Source organism: Adiantum capillus-veneris, chromosome 2 (assembly GCF_014529385.1).
Source record: "Adiantum capillus-veneris isolate H3 chromosome 2, ASM1452938v2, whole genome shotgun sequence".
In the NCBI taxonomy this organism is placed as follows: Eukaryota; Viridiplantae; Streptophyta; class Polypodiopsida; order Polypodiales; family Pteridaceae; genus Adiantum; species Adiantum capillus-veneris.
The window spans coordinates 71,862,980-71,884,071 of record NC_140932.1 but is presented as its reverse complement, the minus strand read 5'-3'; the positions used below and the strand labels follow the sequence as shown (position 1 = coordinate 71,884,071).

Genomic DNA, 21,092 nt, shown 5'->3' with positions numbered 1-21,092 from the left:
CTACACACACACACACACACACACACACACACACACACACACACACACACACACACACACACACAATGCCTCTATATAGCCTAGGGTATCCACAACACCCCTATCCTCTCAGAAAACACCTTTGAAACAACCAATTTGCACTAATAGATCACCGCTTACACACAAAACAATTACACATTTGCTCGATAACACTATCACGCATCACAACACCCTAGCAACTTGTTTCACCGCTCTTAACACACACAACATTTCACTTTTTGCATGGTCCGCAGGCACACACCTTCGTCGACACCAACACACTCAGAGCAAGAGAAAAAGAGAGAGGGGTAGGGGGAAACCGACACAAGGAAGGGGAAATTGGCACAATATTGCTTAGCAAGCTCTCTTTACAACCCAATCACCGCTGAGACAACGGGCTTCCACCAAACACAATCCCTCTCGCAATTGGCTTTTGCAAACTTCAAAAGTGCAAAAGGCCTCCTTGGTATGGGAGAAGATCCCAAAAATGGGTGTAAAATGTCGTTTTATAGAGATTTTGGTTTATTTTTTAGCAAGTGAACGAGCATCGGACACTTGTCCGACTTCTTATTGTAGCTCTACATGAAAATTGGCACTTGTTGACCTTCCTCTTTCTCTCCCTCACTGCCTCTGCACCATTGTGGGAAGGCCTCTCCCTCCATACTAGCGCTAGCGCTAGTGTGGAGGCCACATTTGCCTTCCTAAAATTTTAGAGCCCAAGGGGCCGCGGGTCCAAGCCCTTGTGGACTGCCATGTCATCATGCTAAAAAACCACTGATAATAGCGGCCGTCAACGGTAACCGCCACAACAGCGGGCGGCACAACTGCACCATCTGCCCCACGCAAGCAGTGCTAGCAACGCCCTTGAGTGCGTGGAGCAATGCACCATAGAAAGCTCATGAGAGCTCACCCTCTCTCCCCAACTCGTTGCCAATAGGGAGTTCGCCTTCAACAAGTGATATACCCCTGCTCGCCAACTCATGGAACCACATATGGGACTATTTCTTTGCCACGTGGTGCACCTCCATCCATTGGCCCTCCTAAGGCTTCCAAAGTCACCACACAAAGCAAAACAAATCATTTCCCTCCCCTACTTTGACACTTTGCCATTTGATGGTCATGGCTCTAGTTCCCGAGCCGTCAAATTCTCCTCAAACCTTGCATACTAGATTCCGCTTCCCTCCTTTTGCTCTGCATTTTAACATCCCGATGGCCTCGAACGACGCGTCCCAAATTGGCAAAAAATCATATGCTACCATAGTGCTGGAACTGCCCCTAGTTTCAATCTGGCATAACTTTGCACCTGCAACTCAAATCAACGTGCCGTTTCTTCATGTCAACTCCATACGATGCCCCTGCAAACCTTGCCGAGCCCCAAAAGACATCTAATGACATGCTTTCCAATGCGGTCAACTTGGCTTGGACCCGACCCCTGGCAAATCTTCAAAGCTCTGTATCTTGGTAACCTGGACTCTGTTTGATGAGCCGTCTGGACCAGCTCGTAGAACACTTCAAGCACAACATTCCCAAGAAAAAAACCAGCCCTTCAAACCTCTTTACCTGCCATCCCATATGGCCCATTTTGGAGCCCTTTCGACCTATAAAACCTCATCAGACATACACAAACGCTACCACCTTGCTGCTCAGGGTCTTCCCACTTGCTTTAACCTTCTACCATGCATCTGCTAACATATATATCATTGCGTGTGTCCTCTGCTATGGTCGACACACTTCGGCTGCACCAACGCCTTCCTCGCGTGGCTGCCTTCCTACATTTTTGAGTAGCCTTATCCTACTCATTTGTTACCATGGGTATCCTTCTCCTTTGTTGCCATTGGTATCTCTTGGGATTCGTCTCTAAATAACATTATGTAGAATCGTAGGGACATATTTTGCACACCCTCGCCCCTTGGTTAGCAGGTTGACACAACAACAACAAGTCGCTTGCAGTCCACACACACAATAGCATGGAGCACAACTTCCCTCCCTTAGGCTCGATCTCTGCAAGAAGAAGCACAACAACAAACCCTCTTGCTCATCCCCATATGCAAGGAGATTCCTACGACATAGAGAGAAGAGAGACCTTACACCTCCTGCTTCTCCCTTCTCACACCTTTTGGCTCCCCCTTCTCTGCCGTCTTACCTTATACCTTCCTCCTCCTCTCTCGTGCATGCCCTCCTTCCCTCTTGCTCCTACCTCCTCACGCCTTTTGGCTCCCCCTCTGCAATAGAGAGAGAGAGAGAGAGAGAGATAGAGAGAGAGGTTTCATGCAAAAAAGAGAGAAAGAGGCTCAGGCTTGTGTCACACACGGGCACCGGACAAGCTCGAAAAGAGCATGTGTGGGTGCTTGTAGTGCCACACACATGCGGGTGTTTAATTATATATAACATTTCCACATTATCAATCACCAATCAGACGTATTGTACTGACGAAAGTTAAACCCTGCTAACGATCGTGTGTCCAGCTGAAAACCTTTCGTGCGCATTTTCGTGCATGTCCGCCACTTTTTCATGATGGGCGAGGGTTTCACCCGGTTCCCTTCGCACTCTGATAGACACTGCAACCCACCATCCTTCTTTTGCCAACTCATTTGCACACACGTCCGGGTGGACGTGTGTGACAGGGGCCTCAGACAAACTCCAGATGTCGCTTAGAGATAACATCAATTGCCATGCAACCTTGGAGAGAGAGAGAGAGAGAGAAGAGAGAGAATCTTCCATGATTTTCTAAAATCGTGGCCACCTCATACTTTTCAAAATTATTACTCAGAATTGGCACTTTTAATTGGAAACACATTACATCGTTGGTAACTGACACAGAGTGATAGCGCTCTCTCTCTCTCTCTCTCTCTCTCTCTCTCTCTCTCGCGCATACATTCAAACACACACGTTCAGACACATATTCCACACGCAAACGAGAGAGCTATGCAGAACCTTTGAGCTCATGAATGTGGGCAAGTGCTGGTCATGGAGGAGCTTGGCAAGGCCCTTGTTGCGGATTGTGCTGCCATTTGCAACGATCCTCATTACCAGAGAAGTTGCCACGTGCGAAATCTACGCAACTGCATTCGGCAATGGGCTAACGAGAATAAGAGTATGTGTGTGTGTGTGTGTGTGAGAGAGAGAGAGAGAGAGAGAGAGAGAGAGAGAGAGAGAGAGCCCTCTTTTCACCTGACCTGCAATCTGATGCAGGGTTGAAGAAGGTTGATGGAGAGCTCGCTAGTTCTGTTCAGGCTTGTGCCCGCCTTGAACAGAGTCTCAATTGTGGGACTGATTTGGATACCTACAAATGCAATCGTAAGAATTCTTCTCTTCATTTGGAATGTGTGCTTTGTTTGTCAAAAGTCTAACAGGTCATTATCTCTCATAAGCAAACTTTGGTCCTGTCATGCCAGGACGCCAGTCCATTCAAATCGCTTGGCTGGATTGTCAACTCCATGTATGGGCATGTTGTCCGTGGATAGTATGACAAGGGGATCCTGTTAAACTGAGATATAGGTATAATTGGCTGCACAAACCACCCAAAAGCGGCCATTGATTGGTTGAGGAGAGAAATTTTGTGCTTGGGCTATCTGGAGAGGCCCCTTAACTTTCTTAGTGTACTGGTCATAGTCAAGTTTGTGAGCTTAAGTTTGCAGGTGCCCGGTGCATGTGTTCTTTTTATTGTTTAAAACGTGCCACTCCTTTTTGGTAAGGTGCTCATCTATTACATGGACCTTCCATCTAGCAGGGAAGAAGCTTTCACAAAAGAGCTCTATTACATGTGATAAAATGGCAGTCTTAGTTAAAAGGTTTGGCAAATTCTAGGTACCAAAAGACCTTTTACACACAAAAATATCATATTCACCCAGTAAGCTCAGTTGTGAGGGGAGGTTAGGAAACTGTCAATCCTTGAGTGGAAATACACATCCACATTAGCCATGCTTCTTGTTAGTGTTTCATCCAGCACCACTTCATGGTTTTTGACATTCTTGTATGGCTAGTGGTCTTCATGGGTTGGTCACCCATTGCATTACATGTAGATTGCATGGCCAGAACCTTCAACATGGTTCCGTTTAATCATGGAACCTCCTTTTTCACCTTCAACAAGTAGACTTGTTTCTATCTTGGCCGATAGCTCCTTGTTAGCTCCAGTGCAGGCTTTGTTGCTCATCTTTTGACACCCTCCTGCAGTTTCTTGGTGATGTCAGTTGCCTCTTCTCCCTCACGGTTCACCTTTGTCATCGATTGCTCTCTCCCTTTTGTTTATCCATTGTATCTCGCTAGTAGATTATATCAGTTGGTGGGCAATGCCCAATGTTCGAGCTCTTTCCATTGCAGATGTTCCTTGTCCTTTTCACCATTGGTGGCTTTTAGTGGTTCAGGTTTTTGATATACAATTGCTGAGTATGCTTTTGGTGGAAGTCCCTATCTTTCAGAGGTTGCGACTCTTTGCCAGGGCACTTTTACTCTATTTAGGAGATGTTTTTAACCCTGGCTTAGAGTTTTCTACAATTTGCCATGTGGCTAGTTGTATCCAGTTTTTACAGCTTTTAGATTGTCACCTTGGGGCCTGTTATATATACCGTGATGTACTTGCCCTTAGAATTGGCACCATTTGGGCGTTCTGAGGGATTTATCAAGTAATAGCGCGCGCGCAGAGAGAGAGAGAGAGAGAGAGAGAGAGAGAGAGAGAGAGAGAGAGAGAGAGAGAGAGAGAGAGAGAGAGAGAGAGAGAGAGAGAGAGTGTATATACTCAATGCTTCATATTTGAGCACATGCCCGTCCTCTTTATACAACCTTGCTCTTTTTGCAAGACATGGTGCCAAGCAACCTATGGAGGTGAAGGCTTTCTACTATACTCTCTCTTATGTGATATGGCACCATCTTTTGTCATCTCAGAGGATGTGCAACATAAGATTGGTGATCGTGTTGAGGTTCTCTCTCTCTCAGGTGTTGTCGGCCAATTAGTAGGATATTCCTACACTTAGGTTAAAATTGGAGAGTGGCTCATGAGATATTTAGCGTCCGCGGGTAAAGGAAAGTGGAGGACATCATTTTGTTTGGCAGAGGTACTTTCATCACTGTTTTCGGATCACAGGAGCTTGCCTCTAGGGTAGTCAGTCGCTCTCATCTGCTCTCCTCTCATTATTGGAGACAAATTGATTTTTCTACTTTTATGGTATAAAGACTTTACATTAGCTACTTTTGAGGATAGATGTCAGGTCCCAAAGTATCATGTAAAGATCGCTCTTCCAAAGCTTCCTACACAATTTTGGTTGTTGGACATGTTGGGGCAGATGGGATCCATCGCTGGCATACCTTTTATGTGCTTAGAAGTTAGTACAAACTCAAACACTGTGCCATCTATTGAGGTGGCTACCACCTCTTCCACAGAGTTCCCAACTTCCCAGATACTATCACTTTTGAGTGGAAAGGGGTGTTACACTCGTAGAGGATTGTGGTTACGAGCAAACTGGACCAGTGTCTTAGGTGTCATGTGATGGGTCATGTGGTGATGTAGGAGAGGACGACCCTCTTAGCCACAACAGACCCAACAGAAACCTGTTGGCAAGAGGACCTTGCGTGACAGCACGATAGAGACTAAAGGGGTCAAAGTGTTCGCAAGGTGGTGTTACTGCCACAACTCCGTACAAAACCACTAATTTCTCAAGAGAAGAGAAAGAATGTACGGAACCGGCCGTAAATAATAATTGGCTTCACTAGTGGACCATGCATTTCGATCTCCATGGGGAGCATGATGAATGGAGGATTCAAACAATTTCTCTTTATTTGCGCAATAAGGTGCTTACCTAGTGGCGCGACATGACAGAGAAGCCTAGGAAGTGGGTTGACTTTTGTGTGAAATTTAAGAAGGATTTGGCCAAGATGGACCAGCTTATGCAAAATTGCAGAGTCTTTCGATGAAGACTGTCTTTTGATAAGTACACGACAGCTTTCAAGGAAGCGCTCACCTTCTGTAAGGTGGATTCCACGCACGCTATGCATATGTACTGTGATTACATGAGGATTACCGTTGGGTCTTAATTAAAGACAAAGCCCCGATTGACGTCGAGGATGCAGTGGCAAAGGCCAGGATGTTCCATTTAATAAATGGACCAAACTATGAGAAGAAAAGAAGCTCAGACCACCAATCTAGGGAGGGCACTTCGAGGAAGCGACCTCGATTCCAGCAAAGGTCCAAATCTCCAACAAGACCTTCTGAGGAAAAGAAGAAAACCAGGAACGCTGTAGTGAAGAATGGGGCTTGCTTCGGATGTGGCCACCAAATCAAAGATTACCCCAAGAAGAAGTCTAAGAAACCGTAGGGTTGTCCTTCGGTTCAAATTCACGAGATCTTAGGTAACCTTGATATTATTCAAGTTGAAATCCATCACTTAGAGCACAATTCATGCACTAATTGTACTTTTAGCACCAAAGTGTTTGATAAGCACGATCTTCTCCGTTTCTCGGGGAAGATCAATGGTCACGACGTGACCATACTTCTAATGGAAGCTCACACAATTTTGTGGATGCAAAATTGGTGTAGAAACTACGTCTGCAGACGCAGGACAGTGACTATGAGTATCGTGTGAAGATGGCTCGTGATGAGGATAAAGATGTATGGAATAAGATGGTTCCAGATTTGACGCTCGAGCTAGTTGATTACAAAGAGAACCCGGATTTTCACATCATGCACCTGGAAAGAGAAGATGTTATATTAGGAATTTCATGGTTTTATGATAAACAAGACACTGTATATAGACTATGTACATGACTCTTGTTTTTGTTAAATAGGACATGTCTCATGTATCTGTTTTGCTTTGTAATCAAATTTCTGTAAATAATGGTTTTGCAGTACCAATTGTTTTTGCCTTGAAAATGGCTAAGGATACAAAGTCTTTTGATGTTGACTTTTATCAGTGTGTACTATCTGCTTGGTTTGATTCATTAGTGCTTGGAACTTTTGTCACTGAATTTCGTAAAATTGTTTTATGTTTTTCTGTTGAACTTTGAGATTTCAACGAATCCACCTTTTTCTGTGAAATCATGACTGATTTCAAGGATGTTTTTCTTGATGATCTACCTCCTGGCTTGTTGCCCTCGAGAGGAGTAGATTATGCCATTGAGTTAGTGGCTAGTAGTCGACCCTTCTCAAAACAACCCTATCGGTTTAGTAAAACCGAGGAGGATGAGATTCAACAGTACTTGAAAGATTATTTCGACAGGGGTTTTGTTTGGCGAAGTGAATCCCCGTGGGGAACGTCCGTGTCACTTTCTTGAAAGAAGGATAACACTATACGCTTTTTGCATAGATTACAAGGGCTTGAATAAGCTCACTGTCAAGAATAAGTATCCGCTCCTGTGTATGGACGATCTGATAGATCGGCTCCATGGGGCGTTGTATTTTACGAAGATAGATCTGCGATCAGGTTATCATCAAATACAAATCAAATTGGAAGATGTTCCCAAAAGAGGTCTCCATATGCGTTATGGTCACTATGAATTTTTGGTCTTGCCTTTTGGTTTGACCAATGCTACGGCTACGTTTCAGCATTGATGAATGATCTGTTGAGACCGTTCCTAGGCAACTTCGTTGTTGTATTTCTCGATGATATTTCGATTTACAATCGAAGTTTGCCCGAGCATTCGGCGCACAAACGGCCTGCCCTAGGATCCACAATGTGCAATATTGGTGTGGTAGTCACCAAGTGCTCTAGTGTCCGAAAGCTCTTATCGAGATGCTCATTCCAGACAATAGGGGGACTACCTTTACGGTGAGGATCCGAAGTCTTCGGTCATATTATTACTCGTGATGGAATTCACGTCGATTCTGAAAAATTGTATAAAGTGCGAAATTGGCCCATGGTGAAGAATATGCGCCAAGATGTGTCCTTTTTAGGCTTTACTGGATTCTTTCGCAAGTTTATCAAGGATTACTCTAAAGTTGCTGCTTTGCTTATGCAAATCCTAAAAGGAGGGGTGAAGGATCGAAGACTTCGGGTCCTCACCGTAGAGGTAATCCCCCTATTGTCTGGAATGAGCGTCTCAACGAGCTTTCAAATATGTGAAAAAGGCCAACTTATTGTTTGACTTAGTAATACACTATTTTGTTGTTTTGATCTCTAGCCCTTCTAGTATTTTTACTCTAGCTTAACAAATGCTAGCCTTTATCATGGTTGAGTATGTCCATCACCTCCGGAGGGTGATAGAAACTCAGCTTGTTGGTTTTGTAGAGTACGTTCAAAGCATGAATGACCTCTATACAAACCTGCACTACTCTTGGGCACTGACGATGTGAGTAGGGATGTCATAGATGTTGTCCAAGCTATGCTTGATACTAGGATGGACGTCCTATTGCGTTTGAAAGTAAGAAACTTTCTGATGCTGAGATGCGTTATCCAATGTATGAGAAAGAGCTTTACGTCGTAGTCCTCTCCTTGAGGAAATGGCGGCACTACTTGTATGGCTCTACGTTTGTTGCATGGACTTATCACCACTCCTTGTGCTACGTCTGTGATCAAGGTGATCTTAGAGGCCGGAAGGCTAGATGGGTTGAACTTATACAAGAGTTTGACTTTGAGATCCGTTACATAAAAGAATCCAGCAATCGGGCTGTCGATGCACTCAGTCAGATTCTTGAAGTTAATGCCTTGTCTATGGTTGAAATCTCGACAGATTTCTCTCTCTCCGACGGCTATGTCAGACCCAAGTGAGTCGTGTTGGAGAGACCAGACAACGACAATATTCCATTAGAGGTGGGCTTTTCAGAAATGGAAAGGTCCGCGTGTCGAGAATCGATGAGCTTCGACAAAGGATTTTGTTCAAATGCCATGATGTTCCTAGCGCTGGGCATCCAAGCATCTAGAGAACTTTGGCTTCGGTCAAGCGATATTTCGCCAAGGATACGCTCTTACATAGAGAGCTATGTGAAGAGATGCACTCAGTGTTAGGTCAATAAGGCAGAGCGCCTTAGGAAAGTTGGCTTGCTACATCCATTGGAAATCCCAGATGCCAAGTAGCAGAGTATTTCCATGGATTTTGTAACAGACTTGGACACTCCAAGTCAAGAATCAATCGCGACAACACCAAATAACCACTTCAAACAATTCACAGATCACATTAGATTTGCACTGGCCCGGTGGAGTTCCGTGCCTAGAGATATTGACCCCAAAGACTTGCACCCCTTTCGGTATTTCTTTTTGTATTAATCAATTCAAAGTACAAGAGAGTGGTTCCGGTTTCACTCTCAGACTCTGCGTCCAGATGCCCCGAGAAGTGAGGCCCTCACCACTAATTTAAAGGTTACAAGGGATGCCCAAAAGCAGAGCCCCAAAATCTTGAAAGCAAAAGCAAATTCTCTCTCTCTCTCTCTCTCTCTCTCTCTCTATCTCAAGAGAGCCAACAAAAATAAAAGCAAATATTCTTTTTCTCTCTCCTTGGCCAACAGCGTAGAGAAAAAGCATCAACTGAAAATTCTGCCGCAAAAAGCAGCCAGTGCAAATCTCGGGACTGCCGTACTGCCACGTCAGCAGGCCAGCGCATTTTCCGAAATTCTCTCCTGCTGCCCTAGGGTAGGGTTTCCAGGAATTAGGGTTTGCTGAAAATTAGGGTTTTTGGCAGATTTTAGGGTTTGCAAGAAATTAGGGTTTTTTTTGGGCAGAAATTAGGGTTTCTGCTATCGGTAGCCACGTCATCACTTTGTGACATACCCCCCTCTTGAAAGCATTGTAATCGACCGCGATTACGCCTGCAAAATTGGCAGAAGCCATAAACCATCTTAGCAGACATCGACTGTTAGTACCTACGTACTAGGACCATACATATAGCACATGTACCAAATCGACAGTCACATCACAAGACATCACCAGACATCACAGGACATCACATGACATTCAACATTCATTCGGATCTTAGACCATGATTTATCGGCAATGTAGCTAGCAATCGCATCTAGGTCCAATCGGGACCTCATCGATGTTCGATTGACTAACCCCTATTGCAACCATGTCTATTCGAGATCAATCAGACCAAAATGCTGCAGTCATTTCGTCTATCAGTTCTTGCACTCAAAAGAAGTGAAAAACAAATCAGTATCATAATCAGGAATTCCATTGCATAAAGTCATACAGTAGAATACTATCAGCTTTCAATATCCCTGAAGCTCAAAGAGACATCAGTGACTCTAGTATCTAAATCAAGGCATCTGTTGACAAAGGAGTGGAGCGACTCCCCTCTTGCGCATCCCACTGCACCAGATCTGCGGCCAAGCTGAATTTTGGGTTCCGTTTGGAATAGACTATGCTAAACCAAAAGCATCGAGGTAAAGTTTCACAATCTGAGGAGTATCTACTAGGTCCTCCTCCTCCATCCACTTCGCATCTAGTGCAGGATAGTTCTTGAACTTAACCAAGAACCGCCTTCGGACTTTACCTTTATTCTTCATATCCTTATGTGCCAAAATCTGTTCAGGAACAAGGATCTCCTCGTTTTCTTCCACTTTGGGTTGCTCATCAGGCTCCCCATCATCAGGCACATCACCCTTAAAAGGTTTCAAGAGACTCACATGGAATGCATTGTGAATCTCCAAGTATCTGGCAGTTTCAATAGGAAGGAGACATCATTTATCTTTTCAGTGATCTGGAAAGGGCCGTAGTATCGCATACTAAGCTTTGGAAAAAGCCTCTCCTTTCCCTTTTTCTTTCGTAGGCGTGCCTTCTCAAAACGTAAGAGCACCCAATCATCCTCCTTCAATTTCATGTCGCTACAATGGGGATCCGCTGCCTTTTTCTGTCGTTCTTGAGACTTCTGTAAAGTCTCACGAACCTTGGCAAAAGCCGTATCCAAATCTCGCGTATATTCATCCGCTTCAAAGATCTTATCTTTTGTGCTAGGGTGGAACCTTCGTAGCACCTTCAACAATCTCAATGGCGCCTTCCTCGTCGAAGAGTGTATCGTGTTATTGTAGGCAAATTCCACCAAAGGTAAGTACTTTTCCCATTGAGTCTTCTAATCAGAGATATAAGACTTCAATAAATATAGAACCACTGAATTTGCAATCTCAGATTGCCCATCAGTCTGTGGGTGGAACGATGACGAGAACTGCAACCACGTGCCAATGTTGTCCCAAATTGCCTTCCTAAACAAACTCGTGAATCTGGGGTCTCTGATCGGAGAGAATCGTCTCAGGCATGCCATGTAATCTGAAGATTTGGGCCACAAACAATCTCGCTAAGTGATCCGGCTTGACTGTTTTCTTCACTGGAATGAAATGAGCCTGTTTGCTAAATCTGTCAGTAACAGTCCAGATACCATCGTGACCACTCTGTGTTCTCGGGAGATCAAAAATGAAATCCATCGCAATACTTTCCCAGGGGCGGGTGGGTATGGGTAAAGATGTAACAATCCCTGTGCCTTATGCCTGTCAAACTTGACCTTCTGGCATACTAAGCAATTGCGCACAAACTATGCCACATCCTTTTTGAGTCTCGGCCAAAAGAAGTATCTCTCTACCCCCTTCATGGTGGTAGCAATGCCGCGGTGACCCGCAAAAGGTGGACAATGGCATTCAGTCATAACCTTTTCCCCTCAACGGCTGTGTAACGCACAACATAGTCTTTCTCATCAAGTAGTCTTCCCGAAGGGAGTATCCAGCTACTGTCTCCCCATCCCGCATCCGTGTGAAAATATCTGCAAAATCTGTATCTGTGGCATACTGATCGACCATATCCTCTAAGCTCCTATGATGTATCGCGGAAATAGCCAGAACCAACGGCTTCCGAGACAAAGCATCTGCCACTACATTCTTCTGTCCCTGCACATGGGCAATCTGGAAGTGAAACTGTGACAAGATGTTCGCCCACCGCATCTGCTTTTCCGAAAGCTGCTTCTGTGACAAGAAGTAGTGCAAACTCTGATGGTCTGTAAAGACAGTAAAATCCGCTCCGAGTAGGTAATGCCGCCACCACTGAGTAAGAGCATGGATAACGCCAAAAGCTCTTTCTCATATATCTGTGCCTAGAGAACAATCGGCTCTCGTAAGCAATGACATGGCCTTCTTGCATCAAGACCGCACCCAGACTACGACCACAAGCATCACAATATACTTCAAATGACTTCTGCAAGTCCGGCAAAGTCAAAACTGGTCCCGTAGTCAATTTCTCTTTCAAGGTCCGAAAGGCAGTCACCTCTGTGGATCCCCACGAGAAAGGAACTCCTTTCTGTGTCAAGATATGCAAAGGGGAAGCAACCTCTGCAAACTTTCGTATGAACCGCCTGTAGTACGAACACAGTCCCAAGAAGCTTCTAACTTCATGGACATTCCTCAAATCGGGCCAATCACGGATAGTCTCTATCTTGGCCGGGTCCATTTGCACTCGTGCTGCTGCTGACACAATGTGTCCCAAAAAGTGTATCTTTGGTAGGAAAAATTCACTTTTCTTTGCATTAATCACTAACGTGTGATCTCGTAATGCCTGAAAGACTTGAAGCAGATGATCTCTGTGTTCTGCCTCATTCTTGGAGAAAACAATGATGTCGTCAAAGAAAGTGCCAACAAATAGCTTGTACTCTCGAAAATTCCTGTCCATCATCCGGTTAAATGTCGCAGGAGCATTGGTTAAGCCAAAAGGCATCACCAAAAACTCAAATAACCCAAAAGTCGTCCGAACAGCTGTCTTGTAGACATCTCCTGGCGCTATCTTGATGTGATGATATCCACTCTTCAAGTCAATCCTGCTAAAGCACGAGGATCCTTGTAACCTGTCGAGTATATCATCAATCCTAGGAGTCGGAAATCTGTTCTTGATGGTGATTTCGTTGAGAGTGCTATAATCGATGCACATTCTCCAAGATCCATCTTTCTTCAAAACCAACAACATTGGAGAGCAATACGGTTAAGTACTAGGTTGGACAAGACCCTTTTCCAAGAGGTCTTTCACTTGGTTCATAATCTCTTCATTCTTTGCTCGGCTCACATGGTAAGGTGGCCGGTTCGGTGACGTGCTTCCAGATATCAAATCAATGGTATGATCTTCAGCCCCTCTAAAAAGCAATCGGCATGAGCGTGGAGAAAAATCTTGGCGTTCTTTTGATCAGGTCAAAACATATTCAACCTTTATCCATTGTTCAGTTCTCTCCCAAAAGAATGAGTAAGAAACTGAAGTTCATTAAGTACAATCTCTAAGCCCTTCATTTATCAAAGTCGCTTTCTCGGCCCGGTAGTCAACCACGGCGTAGTTCTTGTGGTACCAAGGGATCCTGAGTAGAACGTCACTCTCGTGCCCTGATCACCCTGTCATTGCAAACGAAGTTTGCCAATGCTCGGTGTAATGGAAGCATCCCATCTGGGTGCCAGTCGAACTACCTTCGCCTGTGGCGTCTGTCTGTCGGGCGTAATTCCAAATCGAGCCGCCAATTCCAAGTGAAAAGAAGTTGGCCTTGGCTCCTTCAAAAGAGCGTCGTGATCCTTCACTTTGCCCCAAAAGCGGCAAAGTTTGTACTTTCATCATTAGATTCGGTGCAGGTCCCACGCCATGTGGTACCAGTTCTACTTTTCTATCTGCCTTTTCTGCCACGTTCCTCAGCTGCTCTCGAACTCTGAGGCCCGTCGTCGTTCTTATCATTCTGTTCTTTCTGTGCCTTTTTAGAGCACTTCATGGAGATATGTCCATGTTCCCCGCATCCAAAGCACTTCCCCTCTCTGATGAAGCGAGCTCTCTCCTCAAGAGTAAGCTTGTGTCATGCATCATTTTTCTTTGGGTTGCTCTTTTTCTTTCTACTTCATTCCCAGAAGTCTGTTCGGCTCGTTGTGTCATGGCCTCATCTGTGGGGTAGGTCAGACTGCCAGAGTGAATGGCAAAGCCTCGCTTCGCATAACTCATCAACTCCTGAATAGAAGCTGACTTTTGTTCCAAGCAGTGATCTCGGATCTCTGTAGGTAGACCCAAGGTAAACCGCTCAATCTGTTCTCTGAACGAGATCTTCTTGAATGAAGAGGCGGGTAGAAAAGAGCTCCAGAATCTTTCACAATAAGCATTGATTGTGTCTTTCTTGGTCATCCGAAGATGGTTCCAAGCAGCTTGTATATCTCGTTCATATTCTTGCGTCAACCAAGAAGGAATAAAAAGCTTCTTAAATTTCAGCCATTTAACTGGCGCAGTCTTGTTTAAAAGAAGCGTGGACCACCAAGTACGAGCATTCCCCTTAAAGTAAGAGGCAGCTCTCCGAATCTTGGAGTGCTCTGAATAGCGTCCTCCCGCGAAAGCGATGTCAACCTGCTGTATAAAAGACAAAGCCTTCGAAGCATTTGAGTATCCTGAAAAAGTATCAAACTTGATCGAGTGGCCACCTTCCTTAAACTCTGGGACTTTCTTGCTTTTATCTTCGAGAAAGTCATACTGGTGAGCTTTGTAAAAAAAATTCTTCTTGTTCGCATATAAGTTTCCGTCCTCGGAATCTGAGCTGTCTGTAGACAAGTCCTCAGTAGAACTGTCAGTCTCTGGGCGAGATGTAGCCTTCTTTGTCTTTTTCTTGCCCTTTCCGAAGCTTTGTTTCTTGCTTCGCTTTTTGCTTTTTCTGTCTTCTTCGCTCGAGTCTGAATAGCTAGAAGAACTGTCAGAAGAAGACGAAGAACTGGGTAAGCCTTCAAACTTGACACGCTTCTTCTATTTCTTTGCCTTGTCGAATGTCCACCGACGACCCAAATATCCCGGGAAGTCAGTGCCTTTCTTCTGCTTTTTGCCGTGCTTTTTGCCTTTCTTTTGCACGTCGAAAAGCTGAGCAATCCATGCATCAACCACGTTCTCCAGTTCCTTCTCCGTATATTTCTTGGAGGCAGAAGATTTCTTGAGAGCGGGTTTCGGGAGTGGTGTTGTGGTTCTTTGCCACTCCATCTGTACCTCTTTCAAAGAGGTCTGGTTCATATATTTTGCCATCTTCGGGTCCTTGGCAAAATTGAGCATCATCTTTGTTGCATCGCCAATCAATTGACGACGCTCCATCTCTCTTTGCTCCGCCTGAGTAGGCCGAGGCGGGCCATACTCTGTCTGAATCTTCGTTGTGATCCCAGCCCGCATCTCCAGATGCAGAGGGAGTCAACTGATCATTGCCTGAAGCCATAGGTGCCGCGGAAAAAAATATTCGGGGATCGGATTTCCCGTAGAAGAGAAATCGGCCATGCTCTGATACCACTGTAACAGACTTGGACACTCCAAGTCAAGAATCAACCGCGACAGTACCAAATAACCACTTCAAAACAATTCACAGATCACAATAGATTTGCATTGGCCCGGTGGAGTTCCGTGCCTAGAGATATTGGCCCCAAAGACTGGCGCCCCTTTTCTGGCGCCCCTTTCGGTATTTCTTTTTGTATTAATCAATCATCAAAGTACAAGAGAGCGGTTAGGGTTTCACTCTCAGACTCTGCGTCCAGATGCTTTGAGAAGTGAGGCCATCACCACAAGGGATGCCCAAAAGTAGAGCCCCAAAAGCTTTTAAAATAAAAAGCATTAGTTCTCTCTCTCTTAGAGAGTCTTCTCTTTTTCCAAAATTCGTGTCGCTCATCATTTTCCAAATTTTTTTTTTTTTCAGCCTCCGCGATTTCCGGAAATTAGGGTTTTTGGCAGAAATTAGGGTTTCTGTTGTCCGCCACATCATCACTTTGTGACATGTGGTCCATGGAGATTTCTTGTGACATTTTTGAGGGGTGGGCCACTATGGTCGATTTTGTGGGTCACTATGTATCACACAAGCAAACACAAATATATACATATAAATAAATAGATACACACACACACACATATTACACACGCCCTCCCTACACGCATATATTTATCTATTTAGTTATTTATCTACCCATAATTATATACATATCTATGCAATATTTACAAAACTTGTTTCGCTTTTTCCATGCCTGAAACGAATCGTTTCAAAATCTCAAAACCTTGAAACAGCCGAAACCTCGAATTGTTTCATGTCACTCTGATTTTATGTAATGCAAAAGATCACAAGCCCCAGTTTTGCAGAGAGAGAGAGAGAGAGAGAGAGAGAGAGAGAGAGAGAGAGAGATGAAATGTTATATTAACGTCTTCAAAAGGCCAAAGTGACCTATGAGACCACAAAGTTACAATGCAGTGTATCTGATACAAAGTCAGATTAACAAAATAAATTAAACTAGGATAACAAAATATAAATACTGCGGGATCCTAAACTAAGCAGTACAATGTGAAGACAATATGGGAGGGGAGTAGAGATCCATCTTCATCTGCACTCTGGACGACGAAAGAGTATGGCTTGAATCCTTTGCCGTAGCCTCCTTCGAAACTGTGTAGCTCCTCTTCTCCATCGGGGTCGTCTAGATCTCCCTAGCTCCAATGCTCGGTCTATGAGAATGCGAGAGAGAGAGAGAGAGAGAGAGAGAGAGAGAGAGAGAGAGAGAGAGAGAGAGAGAACTCAAATAATTGCATCTTTCTCTAAGCTAGAGGATCAGATTGCAAGCTTGCATCTGGCTGCAGAGGCAGTATTGGCAGTAGAGGAAACACGGGGATTCATGGTAAACTAGGATTCTGCTGTTGAATTGTCGCTTCTTGTCGAGGCTTGTCCTAATAATTTCTTTGTATTGTGATAAACAGGCGCAGAAGAACAAGGCAGCTCTTGATGCATCTCTTCTTTTGTTTGGGGCTAAAGGAGTCATACCCAGGGTTTGTTCTGTCAAACATTCTATCAAAATTCAATGTTTTAGATGTTATGACCGTATCTACCATTTAAATAGACAGTTGCTTCCATTGGTTGAAATTTGTTATATAAGCATGCAGATAGGATGTTGTATGCTGGGTTTTTGCATAAGTGTGTTCAAGTATGTGTTATACCAGGGAGCATTAAGTGAGCTTTTGATTGATGGTTCTTTGCTTTTGTAAGTGTAGCCTGATCAGCTTGGCATAGCTCCTCCTGGCATACCACCAAGAACTGATGCAAAACCTCTGGTAAAGACTTGGACGGAAGGCTGGCAGCCACGCTGGGAAGGTGATCTGGGAGATCCTTTTGAGCCTTACCAGGTTGTCCAACGTGTCTGTTGTTTCTTAGATAGTGTAACACATAAAGGCACATGCTTGTTTTCTTGGTTGTTAAGCTCTTGAATCTTACCAAGAGCGAGCATGTGTGGTTCTTGAAGCGTTTCTTAAACTTTTACTTAGTGAGGATGCTGTGATAGCTGATTAACCATGTATGTTTTAACGGTTTTACCCTTCCAACTTTTTGTAGATGAGGAGTGTTATAAAATGACTTCTATTATGCAAATTTGGCTTGACATAAGTGTTTCCTTGAGGTTCTGCCTGCCCCAGATCATGGCAAAATTTTTGTGTTTCAAATGGAGCTTGCCTACAAGGGCTTGTGTGCCCTCTCTTCTTCTTATATAGCCTTTAGGAAGCCTTATCTTTCCAAATGCAAGTGGGTGGAGTGAACGATCGCTAATATTCTGGGGTGTCCAGGAAATGGAAATCTAGAAATTTTTCCTCTCCCTGGCTTGGGCTTGGGAAGAGTGAAATCCCTGTTGCCTGCTTTTCCAGTCTTTTCTTGAATTGTCAGGCATGTATCTGGATTCCGACAGCTGTATCTGGGTTGCAGTAAGCTGGACTTTCCTGAATTATTGAAATACCGAAACTTCACATATGTATTGCTGTTGCAGTGAGGGGGTGCCTCTTTAAGGCAAGTGTAACCTTAAGAAAAACAATTCTCAAGCCACCTGGGACAAAAATTTAAAATACTCCCTCTGTATGATTATAGCATCCTGTGAGAGGAATTTATATAGAGGTGTCGTGTTTCAAAATTGAGTTTTAGTAGGTTTTCAGAATGGAGGGCTGGCAGATCCATCATGTTTGGTCTCATGAAATTCTTCTTGTAGGCAGAATGAAAGATTGGTGCCAATTGTCATGTAGCCATCATCACCAACACTGGTCATTCAGGAATCTTCCTCACCATTTACCAAGGTGGCAGTATTTGAGGTAACAAGACATTACTAGGAATATTTGATACTGGAATGTCGAGTCATAGCACGTGGGTTAAACATCGTAAGGTCTTTGACCATTTCACAGGCCTAAGCTTACCCTAGAGCCAGTTGAAATTCCAGACTAGCCAGTTTCAAATTAGGGTAAAAGGAAGAAAAAGGGTAGAAAATACATGACAATGGTTCAAAAATCCTACGAATTTGCAATTTTTTACTAGTATTTCTCGTTTGTACCTTTACAAGGAGGAAGTCTAGCCGTTTGGGAAAAAGGTCTATAGTAGCGGGTGCAGAACTCGTATTTTGGCATTCTGGAGATTTCTTGAAGCAATCCCACGTTATCTGATTTATGTGAGAGGATCCATACTTCTAGACAGGAAGAAAGATATTGTCTAGGCCGGGCTTTTTCTGTAGTGCGAAGTGATTTCTTGATGCTGTTTTGGCGCCTTCAGGCGATAAATATTATGAAGAACATTGAGGGAGCTATGTAAGGCATTTTTTTGGCAATGCTGCATGCAATGCCTAAAATTCTAATGAGAGACCTCCTTTCTATAGATAGTTATTGTTGTACTGAATGCTCATCGATATTAGGTGTGGTTGCACATATACTGACCATGCACTCTCTCTCAAACACTCACATCCTTGAGCACAAATGGGGAACCATTGGGAAGTCTCAAATGTATGTCTCCTACACCAACAAGACGCACCAAAATTCAAGATCCAATCTTGGGGAATAAGCCATTCTTGCTAGTCAAGAAACATGCGGGCAGAAAAGAGGCAAATAGAATATCCCCATCATCACTGGTGACAACCTTTATTTCCTCTATCTTGCCACCTGTTTTGTAACGGCAATTTAAGCAAACTTAATATGTCGCTCACAAGCATTTCAGGATACAAACATCAATAACTTTGGAAGAAGAGAGAAGTCATTCAGCTTACTAACTGTCTGATGGTAATGCAGCAACTTATTGAGCAGTATCTGCACGGTGCAATTACATATCATACAAAGTAAATGTTTCTGGTTTTTGGACATCATTTATTCATAATTTAGAACAATGACTGCAGAATATTGCTTGACCAATTTTGATTAGTAATAATTGTTCAGAGATAATTTTATTTTATTCTTGATTTTGAAATGCTGGCATCTTTTCAGAGCCTTGGAACATTTGAGTACTGCCTTTGGGACAGTACAAAGGGCCCGAAAAGTGGCAAGGGACTACGCATATTTGCGAACTCTTGCTGCTGCAGCAGGAATTTCTGTTAAAGAATATCAGAGGCTTCTTGAGATGTTTAGAAAGATAGATTATGACAATACAGGGTATGTGGTCAAAAGTACATGACTATCGGCTTTTGCTAAATCTCTGTGGGGGGATTATGCTGGATTCTACCTTAATTTTCAGCTCTTTCAATTATTTCAAACTCACTTATTGGGTTTTAAAAAATAAAATAAAAATATTTTCCATGTGGTTCTGTTAATTCAAATCAAAAGATAGTCTGTGTCAAGGTTAATCGAAACATGTTGGAACGTTCTGTATGCAGAACAATTAGCAAAAAGGACTTGATGTCTGCAATGAAGCGCGATAAGGATGTGAGTATGATCATACAAAGCAGGCAAATTATGAGAAGTTTTGACTTCTAGTTGTATCATGTTCTGTTCCCTTTTCAGAAGTCTTAATCTTTGCTTGTTTTATTGAGAAAATACGTGGAATTTCCCTGTATGAAAAAGTCTCCGAAAATGCTCTTTTCAACCTTTTGTTTCTTAATTTGTTTGTGCACATTATCCTGACCTCATGCCTACATTTATCTGTTTAGATTGCTGCCTTCATGCAACTTTCAAGAGCAAAAGGAAAGGATGGTCGCAGAGAGTCATTCGACTCAGTTTTCAACAGAATTGACAGCCAAGGTACCTTGGCAAATGCTATTGCAAGTTAGCCATAATGCAAATTGATTGATTTCTTCTGTTGCAAATGCAGGTCTAGGGGTGGTAACATGGGAGGCATTTTTGCATTTCTTTTCTGGTGAGATTTCTTTGGTTGGCGTGGAGAGCAATGTACCGCCTCCACCGATTGTGACACCAGCTCCTATCCTCACTCCAGCACCTATCTTGACTCCTATACCCTTGCTAGTGGCAAAGCCCTTATTGCCCACATGAAAGCCCTTGTTTTTGGGTGTAAAGAAAATTGTAAAATGCAGAGGGGACATCAAGGAAGCTGTTGTGTGAACCTTGCGATAGTGGTGTGCGCTGGTGCGAGTTCAGGAGACTTTTAATCAACCTGTGTTTCAAAGCTCCTATTCTCCAAAAGTTTTCTTGGTACCAACAGGCAAATGTCTTTTTCCAACGAAAAGACTCGAAGGACCTAAGCAAAGGGTAGGGTGAAGTAAGAAAGAGTTAGGTTAAATGAATATGTTAGGCTGGTGAAGCCATCATGCAACAAACAATTACATTTCTGTGTACCAAGCACCAGAAAATTTGAGATATCGAGTCCTGGCCACATTAAAATGATTTGCACTCCTTTGGCATTTGATATATTTCCAAGCAAACGAACAAAACAGATCTACACCTGATAAATCAATGTTACAAGTGTTGTTCTTGCATATCAAATTGCCAAGTAGGTGAAATTTAATCCAAGTTGCAAATCAAGAACTAGAACGATAGAGAAGGTCATCACATATAAATTTACTTTGCTAGAAAGAGATTTTTTGTCGGTCTATTCAGGGCAGTATGCATGTGTTGTATTTGAACCCTAGATGTTGAGGAGACTATTCAAGCACCTTACCAATTGAGATTTCACTATTTGATGCACAAACCCTTGCAGGAAGTTTTATGCACATGCCTTCGCCAAGTCACTAAAACAGCAAGGTGAAGGCTCACATTGGCATAATCAAAACAAAAAGTTGAGGAGTCATGAGGTCTTTAAATGGTCAGACCCATTTAAAAACCTAAATAAAGCCAATCCAAAATTTGTACGCCTTTCTCCTGAAATGTTGTTATTGGATAAATTCCTGCAACATATATTACACTGACAGAGAGGACATGGTGTGAAAAGCTTTGTTCAATGTTGCAATTTGTTGAATTTTATCGACTGAGACTAGAATT

The 21,092-nt window shown here is 43.5% G+C and overlaps 1 protein-coding gene across 2 annotated transcripts; it reads left to right on the top strand.

Moving 5' to 3' along the window:
- The first annotated feature begins 2,846 nt into the window (after positions 1 to 2,846).
- Positions 2,847 to 20,498, top strand: LOC147462963 (uncharacterized). Of its 2 annotated transcripts, none has more exons than XM_086486384.1 (10): positions 2,847 to 3,112; positions 3,211 to 3,315; positions 16,479 to 16,549; positions 16,629 to 16,697; positions 16,920 to 17,051; positions 18,957 to 19,003; positions 19,149 to 19,313; positions 19,535 to 19,583; positions 19,808 to 19,898; positions 19,969 to 20,498. In XM_086486384.1, the coding sequence occupies exons 1-10, from the start codon at positions 2,986 to 2,988 to the stop codon at positions 20,145 to 20,147; spliced, it is 1,035 nt and encodes a 344-aa protein (XP_086342510.1). In that variant the 5' UTR covers positions 2,847 to 2,985; the 3' UTR covers positions 20,148 to 20,498. The 2 variants fall into 2 exon arrangements, with proteins under 2 accessions (XP_086342510.1, XP_086342517.1); XM_086486391.1 differs by having other exon boundaries at positions 2,855 to 3,112; positions 16,475 to 16,549.
- The last annotated feature ends 594 nt before the right edge of the window (positions 20,499 to 21,092 follow it).

Bases quoted from the DNA above. Each gene is read 5' to 3' on its own strand.
- LOC147462963 (XM_086486384.1), top strand. From the start codon at position 2,986: ATGGAGGAGCTTGGCAAGGCCCTTGTTGCGGATTGTGCTGCCATTTGC. The intron at 19,004-19,148 runs GTAAATGTTTCT...GCATCTTTTCAG, and splicing joins GCAATTACATATCATACAAA to AGCCTTGGAACATTTGAGTA. The intron at 19,899-19,968 runs GTACCTTGGCAA...TTGCAAATGCAG, and splicing joins CAACAGAATTGACAGCCAAG to GTCTAGGGGTGGTAACATGG.